The sequence below is a fragment of the Chiroxiphia lanceolata genome, chromosome 3 (genome assembly GCF_009829145.1).
Source record: "Chiroxiphia lanceolata isolate bChiLan1 chromosome 3, bChiLan1.pri, whole genome shotgun sequence".
In the NCBI taxonomy this organism is placed as follows: Eukaryota; Metazoa; Chordata; class Aves; order Passeriformes; family Pipridae; genus Chiroxiphia; species Chiroxiphia lanceolata.
In genome coordinates this window covers 106,585,180-106,595,880 of record NC_045639.1, presented here as the reverse complement: position 1 = coordinate 106,595,880, position 10,701 = coordinate 106,585,180, and the positions used below count along the sequence as shown (strand labels likewise).

The 10,701-nt window shown below is 48.1% G+C and overlaps 1 protein-coding gene across 1 annotated transcript; it reads left to right on the top strand.

Moving 5' to 3' along the window:
• The first annotated feature begins 469 nt into the window (after positions 1-469).
• Positions 470-8,617, top strand: OSR1 (odd-skipped related transcription factor 1). The gene is made up of 3 exons (XM_032684469.1): positions 470-809; positions 6,193-6,885; positions 7,393-8,617. The coding sequence occupies exons 2-3, from the start codon at positions 6,239-6,241 to the stop codon at positions 7,526-7,528; spliced, it is 783 nt and encodes a 260-aa protein (XP_032540360.1). The 5' UTR covers positions 470-809; positions 6,193-6,238; the 3' UTR covers positions 7,529-8,617.
• The last annotated feature ends 2,084 nt before the right edge of the window (positions 8,618-10,701 follow it).

Below are 10,701 nucleotides of genomic sequence, written 5' to 3'. Positions count from 1 at the left end.
CCTTTCTCCCCGTCCTGCTCCCAGGGCAGGTCCCGGTGAGTCCCGTCCCGCGGCTCTGCTCGGCGGGGAGGGGGCGCAGCGAGGCCGACCGGGAGCGATGGGTTGTGGAGCCGTGCGGTGCGGAGCGGTGCAGGACGGAGCGGTGTAGAGCGGCGGGGCCGGAGGAGCGTCCCCTTCACCGCGGAGCTGCACGGGGAACACTCCTGCAACCCCCAGGAAGACGCTCCGCCGCGGGGACCCGAGCGTAGCGGGCCCTGGGGAGATGTTCCGGGGGAGGCTGCGGGAGTGGGGTGGGGGGCGAGGTGAGAAGTTTGCGGGTTGCGAGCCCCGGGTTGCTGCGCCTCCGGGAGAAGCGGGTTGAAAAGTTGGTTCTTCCCAGCCAGAAGTTTTCTCTCCGCGTGCGCATGCCCGGAGTGCGGTGGGAGGTTGAGGGGGGAGCTGGAAGGGGGGGTTGAAATAAGGAGGAGGCAGGAGGGAAGGGATCGGTTCAGTCTGAGCGCGACTGCTCCCGGACGCGTTCGCACTCCAGCGCACGCAGCCGGCGCCGGGAGCAGGAGCAGGGAGAGCACCTCCAGCTCCGCCGGCCGGAGCACCTGGACACCTGGCCCCGCTCGGATCTGCCCGTACCCGTCGGAGGAGCAGTGGGGTGGGTGGGGAGAGCTGTGCCCCGCAGGGCCAGGGCAGACACTGACCTAGCCCAACTTTTTTTTTTTCCCCCTATTTTTTTCCCCATTATTTTATTTCACCAGCTCCAATTTAGCCCAGGATCTTTTAACTGCTGCCAGCGGTGGAGCACAGATCGGGAATAGGTAAATAAAAAGAACAACTCATTCTGTTTGGTTTTTTGTTTTGCCAGGACTCGGGGGTTGGGGATATCGATCCAAACACTTCCTTTACCTCCTTTATTTCTTTGCCCCCATTCGCTCCCACCATCCCCTGGATGGTGCAGAAGCGTGGAAATTGTGGTTCACGTGAGGAGGACCGTTCTCCTTGGGGCGGGGGGAGGGTTGGGGTAAGCATTCACATGGATCTCGGATATTTTGATGCTATTTAAAGATTTGTCCTCCCCTTTCATAGTTGTTTCTCCCCCCTTGCGGAGGAGCTGTGTTTTTAACCCGAGCTAAAAATGACATACGAGCTGCAAAACAGAAGCCTGCACGTCCTTTACAGACTTGAACTTCCAGCTTTTCTCCTCTCTATTATCGGCTTTCCTTTCCTTTTCTTTCTCTTCCTTCTTTATTTATGAGACGTTCCTTCTTTTTTTTTTTCTTTTTTTTTTTTTTCCCCCTTTTCTCTTCTTACAACTCCATTTTCAGTGTTTTAGGATCCCAAAAGCTTTCTCTGTTTCCTCCCAAGGCCATAACAGAAATGAACCTGATGTTTATATTTGTCTGAATGGATCGAAACAAGTTCAGCACAGGGAGAGACTAAGCTTCTCTCGAGGCCGACACTATAAAGTGTCAGTGCAAAGCCGAGGATTAGGGTATGGTTGTTATAGTTGGCTTTTGGGAGGGAACCTATAAAAGTCTAGCATTTTTGAGATTATCGTAGCGCCGCGGGAATTGTTCGATAAATCGCGAGCTGGGCGGGATTATGAGGGCCGAGTCTTAGACAGGTGCACAGTCGGTCCAGTTCAGTAAATCCGAGGTCAGCTGAGAAACAGACTCCTGAGCCAGCGTCGGGCTCGGGGGCCCCAGGGCTGCGGCAGCTCCGCGCCGGAGCCCGGCTGCGGGCGGCCGGGCCCGCGGATGCGCCGCCGTACGCTGCCTGTTCCCGGGGCTGTCACCGCAAAGGTTTGACCCCCACCCGCAGCCGTGCGTGATGTGACCGTGGGAAGTGAGGAGTACAGAGAGGAGAAATCCTCCCCGTCGCCAGGAGAGAGAGAGGGAGGACGATTTGCTCTTGCGCACGGGACGTTTCTCTGTGCCTCCATGGACGTTTCTCTAGGGAAAAAGCGAGGGTGAATCCTGTGCTAGGGGACCTTTCTACATCCGAGGGGGGTTACAAAGACACATATCCAATACCCCCAAACCTACCGAAAAACTTGTGCAGGGAGGAGGTGGAGGAGCTTGGCCCCTGCGGCCCGTGGCCTCGTAACCCGCTGTCCCTTCAGGGGCTGGACCCGGGGATTTTTGCTGTTGTTTTGGATAAAGGCTACCCCGGGCAGTGTAGCGAACGCTGGTGCAGTCGGATCCCGGTTATTAATTATAATTATTATTTGCGAGACTAAAATCCACCTCATTCACCCGCGCTCGCAATGGTGGTCTGGGGGGACTTGTCAACACCGATTTCGTGATAAAATGTGAATGATGATTTTATAAGGATTGAGCGGAGATATCCAAGGCACATGCTGACTGAGTCCTTCCAGTCCTCATTAATGTTAGCAATTAACTCTTTCACGCTCAATTAGCCCCGAATAAACCTGCTTTAATAGATTTTGCACACTTCATTAATACTTTGAATAAATCGGTACTGAACAATGCACTTTATTCCTCAAGAGCACCACGCTCGAATAATGCTGAGCGAAAGGGCAGTTTTATTCCCTTTCCAATTAGTTTCCCAAACACAGATAAATTGTAAGCTCTATTTCCTCGCTCTAACTTTAGGAAGGGAAAGTTTCCTTCCCTCAAAGGGGACAAAATAAATAGCCGACCTAGTGGCAAAATGCTGCACCAGACTTCAAAAGATTCAGGCAAAACTGGGGGACTTTTTTGACAGATGAACCTGATTGCAGTAGTTTGAGGCTCTCGCAAGAATGCATCATTTTATGTCCGCTACTTTGTCATGTTTGTAAAAATAAGCAGAGTTTTCAGGGTAATTTACCTCCTCCATTCTTCCATGTGGAACTAATTAGAAAACCTCATTATTTATGAGTCAGGTATTTAATGTAACAAATATCCCTTTCAAAGAACACATCGGAAATTGATAATTCAATGTAAAAAGGAAAAACACCGACTACCCACAAGATTACTCAAAAATCCATTTAATTTCGCCTTTTGTTATGCTACCAACGGAAAGCTGCGTTGATTTTTTTTTTCTTCTTCTTTTTTTTTTTTTTTAGGCACATAGAGTAGGTAGAATTTAATCTAGAAGGTTAAGATTACAACGGTCTTAAAACAATGGCAACTGGACAATAGCATTACCGTATCTTCAAACAGGACAAAGGGTAAGAAAGCTGGAGACAGATGTAGTCTTTCAAGTTTATGATCCTATTTTGCAGAGTAAATTTATCTTGGCATGAGTGGGTTTTGTTTCAGTCAGAACACAAGTGATTTGTTCTTAATTACTCATCGAGCTACTTTGTGTTAAAAAAGAAAAACCCACACGGTTTTTTTCTATAGGAGAATTCAAATAGAGAGCGCTCGGGGTCTTCTTCTGTCTTTTTTTTTTTTTTTTAAAAAAAAAGACCTGATAACGATCTGTTTACATGAAGCAGAATTAAAGGTGGAGGTGACGCCGAAATCAAAGAAACACTGATCTCTCTGCGGGCAAGCGGGAGACCAGAGAGTTACTGTGCTGTGAAACACGTTTGCTTTGATGTCCCGGAGTGAGGGGGCTTCTTTATAAAATACCCTGCTCTTCATCTGTATTTTTGACTATCCCGGTCGCACAGCGCAAAAGTGTAGTTTACATTTCTGGAAAAGTGCCAAGAAACTTGTAGTAACGTGAAAATTCTGCTCCCACCTCGTCCTTTTCTGTTTTTCTTCTCTCTTTTTTATTTTTTTGCCTTGTTCTCTTTCTTTTTCTTTTTCATCTTTTTTTCCCCTCTTGATTTAACAGAACTTCTGTAGCAAAAAAAAAAAAAAAAAAAAAAAAAAGCAGCAAACAAGAAAATTCCGTGAGTGCAATGGATGTTGTTATGACCCAACTGTATTTCTCCTTGATTTGTGCCCACTCTCCGTTTGGGGAATTGATTGAAAGAGAATTTTTTAAATGTTATTGATCAAGAATTTGCCCACATTGACATAGCAGATTTTTTGCTTATATGCTTGTATATCCTATATTAAATAATTTCTATGGATATGAAGAAAAAAAGAAGTATAAACCCAGAACTTTACTTCATTCGCAATAGCCTGTTTCATGCTTGAGATCTAGAGCTACCTAGATAGGAAAATAGACACGGAGCCGCTGTGATGGACAGAAACAGACATTTTTAGGTACCCAGACAAGAGAGTTTTCTGTGCACTTTGTTCTTGGGGTCATTGACTGAGGCATTTGTGCTGTGATACGGACACACTTAGCACATAGGCAGCACTAACTAAGTAGAAGTATATCTCCTGCAGAAAAACAAAACAGTCTGGTTGGTTCATCAGACTTAAATAATTTATTAAAAAAAAAAAAGGAAAAAGAAAGAGGAAAAGGAGGAGAATTGAGAATATAACGTATGCATTTTTCAATCAGTCACTATCCAAAATGCATCCAATTGAAAAAGAAAAAATGACAAAATCTCTTATTCTGGGTCATTGCAATGGAATTCCTCTAAGGTTTGAACCTCTCTTCCTGCTACTGATTTATGTAAAGCAGTGTGAAAGGTGGACCCAGAGTACAGAGCTGCTCAGAGTAAGCTTCTCGTCTCACACCCTCCCAGCCCCAGCTCCTCTGTCCAGGCAATAGCCTACATATAAATCAGATTTGTTTCCCTGGTCTTTAGACCTCTTCCAGCACCACTTTCCATCCCCCCCCCCCCCCCCCCCCCCCCCCCCCCCCCCCCCCCCCCGTTCCAGCCCAGAGGGACAATTGCTGCTCTGCAGTACTTTGCTGGCTCCATTTCTCCAAAGGGGTATTACTTTTCACATGGGCATGAACTCTAGTCTGAGTACTGTGCGGACCCCGACAGGATCTTGTGGGGAACCTACGGTGACTCAGCAGGAAGCCTATAGGGATCTTACAAAGACCCTATGGGGATCCTGCAGAAATCCTGCAGCAAACCTGGGAGGATCTTGTGAGCATCCTGTGGAGACTTCATGGGGATTCTGCCAGAAAACAGCCCCATTGAAGGTAAATTCCAGGGCATAAAATGAGTATAACCTGTGGACTGTGGAGTGAGGAGGAGGCTCCCCGAGCTGCAGAGAAGAGATGTCTCCAAAAGCCATGGGTGCTCTCTCTCACCCTCAAAGAGAGGAAGCTGCATCCCCACCAATAACCCTCAGGAGGCATCTACTACCAAACGGTTGACAGCAGCAGGGGCTGAATTTTCAGACAGGACCAGATATGACTCGATGCTGCTGCCTTGTAGCATTTTCCCCTCTGCCTTATGGGGTGAGACGGGTAGCCATCTGGCCCAGAGGAGAGGTTGGGGTCTTGGCGGGACCCTGAAACACAGAGCAAAGGGGTGGCACCCAGCCAGTGAAAGGGCTGTGGCCCTGCAGCTTCTGGGCTGGGTGTCCCATGGGAAGGGTCTCTGGAGCCCTTGCCTTTTTGCCTTTTGAAGGCTTCTAATTAAGCGATTGCCTAGATTAGGATGTGGGCTTGAAGCCAGGCACCTCCCCCTGGGGAGAGCAAATGGCACTTCAGATTCATCACCCAAACTCAGCATTTTACCATTTCTTTTTGCAGTACACAAGAGGGAATGTTGTTGGCTGGTATTTTCCCCATAATGTTTTTTCCCTTAAAATTATTTTCTTTTTTTTGAATGAAGAAGGATATGCAGTTCCAAGCACCCAATTGCCTCCATCGCCTCAGAGGCTTGGCTGAGGCCAGACTGCAAGGAGCCAAACAACCCAGGGGCAGCAAACTCTGCACCCCCTCCCAGCATCACCTCAAGAGTCAGGGTTAAAGGCAGTTTTTGTGGAGAGACATACTGGGCAGTATCCCACTATTTTCTAAAGGCTGAGGTGACCCAGGAAGAGATTTTAAATTACATGGGAGAAGCCCGGGTTTTGTGGGTCAAAATGGCATCTCTTGGTGGTCCCATGAAGAGGATCATTGGAGTCTGCATAGCAAGGGATGTTGTTGAGTGGTGAATGATTGTGGATGGAGTACAACTTTTGTGCACGAGAGAGAGATTGGGACAGAGAGAATCTGGGGATACGCTTGTAGCCAAGAGCTGGTCAGGCCTCTGTAAGTCCCAGGCAGCCCCCTCCCATGACTTTGGAAAAAGACATTAATGAGGGGTGAGTCAGAAATTTCCTCTGCATTTATCTTCATATAAATCTACCTTTCCCTCTTCCCCCCTCCTTCTTTATTTTGCAGATATTTTCCTCCCCTGTTCCCAAGATCCTCCTCCTGAGCGGCCACCATGGGAAGTAAAACCCTGCCAGCCCCAGTGCCTATCCATCCTTCCCTCCAGCTTACCAACTACTCCTTCCTGCAAGCATTCAATGGGCTGCCCGCTGTGCCCTCCGACCACCTCTCCAACCTCTACGGCTTCAGTGCCCTGCACGCTGTGCACCTGCACCAGTGGACTCTGGGGTACCCAGCCATGCACCTGCCCCGCTCCTCCTTCTCCAAAGTGCCCAGCGTCTCGAGCCTGGTGGATGCACGATTCCAGCTGCCAACCTTCCCACTCTTTCCGCATGTCATCCAGCCCAAGCAAGAGGCTACCAATGTGACCCTCAAAGCCAAACCCCGCTTTGACTTTGCCAACTTAGCAGTGGCTGCCACACAAGAGGACCACTCTAAACTGGGACAGGCAGACAGTCAGGGCTCACCTGCAGGGCTGGGGTCTTTGCTTGAGGTGACTAAACTCTCTCCAGAGAAGAAACCCACGCGGGGAAGGTTACCGTCCAAAACCAAGAAGGAGTTTGTGTGTAAATTCTGTGGCAGGCACTTCACCAAGTCCTACAACCTTTTGATCCATGAAAGAACCCACACAGATGAACGGCCCTACACATGTGACATTTGTCACAAGGCCTTCCGAAGACAGGATCACCTGAGGGATCACAGGTAACTATTTTATTTCTCCTTTCCTTTTTTCCTTGTGTGTTTGTACTCTCCCAGTTACCCATCTACATACTACAGTGTTCCCTCTAAGTTTTCCTCTGCCCACTGCTGGTGGAGGAGCTTAGGTAACTCGCTTTGGAAGACATACCTCACTCACTCCACAAAAACAACTCTCACAGCCTCCTTCTTAGCTTCCACAGAGGTTTTCATGCTCCATTTGTGTCTTGTGTCCTCTGCCTTTGAGTTCATCCAGAAGTGTCAGGAAAACACACAGCCTGAGGATCCCAAAGTAAGAGAGAAACTCTTTATCCCTAAGAAAAGTACCCTGTAAGCCTCTGACACCCTCCTCTCCTCTTGCATACACACAGACAGACAATTACCCAAGCCCGGCACACCAGCTCTCTGTCTCATCAGTAGGTGTAAAACATCTCCAGCATGTTCTTCCTTAGGTAACTCATTGCTGAGTGTGGCCGGCTATTTCTGATGTCTCAATTGTTTTTCTCTCTCTAGATATATCCATTCTAAAGAAAAACCTTTTAAGTGTCAAGAATGTGGGAAAGGATTTTGCCAGTCCAGAACACTAGCGGTCCACAAGACACTGCACACGCAAGTAAAAGAACTGAAACCTGCCAAAATTAAGTGTTGAATATCCAACTTCTACGAACTTTTCTTCCCCTTCAGACTTTACACCAAAACCAGAGCAGAAACAAAACTTTCAGGATGGGAGCACTGGACTTTGTGCTTTGTTGTTGTTTGTACTTTAAAAAGGGCAAAATCCACACCCCTGCAATCCCCCATCCAAGCAATTAACTTCCTAAGTCGTGGGTAAAAAGATTATTTTGAATTAAAAATATACATGAATGATACAGAGAGTGCTAGCTGACTTATGTGGCTTTGATAAACTTTATGCCAAAAGGTGGTGCTCATGTGTTGGACAGGAATCTCTCTCAAGCCAAACAAAACCCCACAAGACACCTCTTCCCAATCCCTCTCCCCCCCAAAAACCCCAAAATCATAGCTTCCAAAAGTATTACTTAAAAAAATCCAACCTCTTATTTTATACTTTTTTTTGACTGTATAAAGCTTCTTATTTTTACACTTCAGGAAATACAGAGAATTCCAGAAGAAAATTAAGAACTGAAATGGTGGTTTCTCATCACAGCACCATTAGGACAAAGAGAAGGGCAACTTGCAAATCTCTTTTGCTGGTTTGTTTTCAGAAAAGGAGAAGGAAGATTAATGTTTGGAAATGACCTAAGTCTCTCAAGTGGGGAATCCTATCGTGCAGTAGAAAATGCAGACCCACAGGTCCCTGGTGTTCGTGACAGATCAATGTTGATGGGATATGGAGACCTTTTCAATTACTTTGTGGTCTAGTGCGCTGTGAGGAAGTTTGTAACTTGTGGACTTATTTAAAAAAAAACAGAAGAAAGAAAGAAAGATGGCAGTACATCAGACTGACGATATGCACAACGTGGTTTTAGTGGTACTTTAAAGTCTTCGTATGTCCTGGTGTGAGAGAACAAATCTCAACTTGAGAGCATATTTTTTTAAATGCTGGCTTTCTGAACAGTGTATTCAAATTAAGAGACATTCCAATAAGTTTTGTTTATTAAAGAAAAAAAAAAGTTGTATGGCTGTTTGGCACTTTATGCTGATTATTGGTAATTGACATTTATCACTGGATTGTGTGTGGTTTTTAAGTATTAAAATAAATTGTTATTTTACAGGCAAATCTTCATGGACTACATATGTGTTCATTTGGTTTCTGGTCTCTTCTGTGGTAAACCCTCTCCTTCAATATTAAGAACCTATTTATTTTCTAATTTTTTTTTTTAGTTAAGTTTCAGTACTTGTTTCTACCAGTCTTGGAAAGTCTGGATCTTTTCTTTATGCATTAGCTTTACCCCTCCTAATTTTCTTTTCTTTTCCTTTCCATTTTTTCTTTTTTTTTTTTTTTTTTTTTTTTTTTTTTAGGCTGACAAAAGTAAACAGATCTGCAGAGAGTCAAATAATTTTGCTCCTAGTGAGGAAAAAAAAAATCGTCTTGGGTAACTAAATCTTGGGTATTAGCTGATAAGATTAGGTGTCAGAAGTGTTATAAAACAAATCAGATGAGTAATGGGTGAACTGGTGCTGCTCTCAGAGTCTGGAGGCACTGCGGGGAGAGCCGCCTTCGCACCCCTTTCCCTGCGCTTGTCAGGAGCGGGCATTTTTCAGTCACATCTTCAGCCGGTTCAGCGCTGATTGGGGCGGCCTTTGATTCCCGGCAGCTGTCTTAGATCAGAGATGTTTATTCCACTGCGAAACCTCTTTGGATCGAGACGAGGGAAAGAGTGCTCAGTGTTGGGGGATCTGCCTGAGCCTTTGAAGCGCCTCTTACCGTCCTTTCTCGTCCCCTAGGCAAACCCTAAACCTTCTTTCTGCCTCAAGTCAGTGCCTCCCCGCAATAAGAAAGCCTCCTTCTTTACAAAATTCCCAAATTAGGGCGGCGACGAGGCCAGGGTGACGCCGGAGCTGCCTGGCTGCTCCTATGTGGCCGGGGCGCGGATGTTTTGCCTCCAGCATCTCGGCCCAGTGCAGGTCTTTTCCCCTTTTCCCCTTGCCGCTTTTAGAAATTATTTCTTTATTTGGTCAAAGAATCCTATCAACGACAGGGGAAAAAGTTACAGTTGTAGCTCATTTAATATAAGGGGAGGGAGGGGAGAAACCTCTCTCCCCTCTTATTTGTTGGACACCCATTCAAGCGCATCGTAACTAACGTAGAAGTACTTGTAGGACGGGCTGCAGACCCACCTCTAACGTGGAAAGGCCCTCGGGGAGCGCGGGATACGAGGTTCTGCCTGTACCCACATCCAGCTCCGGAGGCAGGGAGTATGAGCAACGTTTGAAGCCGGCTTGCTTTGGCTTTGCTTCCCACCCCACCACTCACTTCCCAAACCGCGAGAATGCGTTTGGTTTTGCATCTGAGAAAAGGCATCTGTAAAGCAACAAGCGGGGAGTGCAGGGTGAAGCCCGCAGTAACCTGCAGGCAGCTCGGGCTAGCCCAGCGCGGGACTAGCGTGGGAGGACGCGGAGTCCTGCGCGCCGCTCCGCCGGCGCCTCCTGCAGGGAGCCCCGCTGGAACGAGGAGCATCCCTTCGCGGCGCTAGCCCCGCGCGGCCCACCCGGGCCGGGATGCGTTTGCTCGGCAGCGTTTCTCGGAGGAGATTTGAAGGTGTCGTCCTCCTCACCTCCCCGCTCCTCCACTGGGGGGTTTAGAGGCGTCGCCTTGCCCTCCGTGGAACACGCCGAACGTCCCCGGCCGCGCGGCGGGAGGGAGACCTTCGGCTGCCCCCGGCGTGCCCCGCTACCGGGCCAGGGGCACCGCATCTCGCATCCCGCCCCTCGCAGAGGGGGACCCGCAGACCCGATCACTGACACGACGTTATCGGGCAGCCCACGGGGTTGGATGGTTCATCCTCCACGATGCACTTCTAAAGGGAGATTCAGAGAGAATACCCTCGATGAACTTCCTCGTCCCTCTTGTGTCGCTCCTGGCACCAAATAAAGGAACAGGGATGCTTCCGAGGTTCTGTCGCGGAGGGAGAAGGTAAAAGGTTCTGTCACTTGGAATTAGTAGGTTTTCAGAGGTCGTAACTACGAGGCAGAAATCCGAGTCGGGTCCACGGGGAGGGAGGAAGGGACTCCGGGAGAGTCACTTCACCGAGGCTTTCCCACGGTCGCTCCACCATCTCCTTAACATCGGAATACTGAAACACCCGTGGCGAGGTAAGAAACCGTGTCAGTTACTGGTTCCTGGGAACCTTTATAACTGCG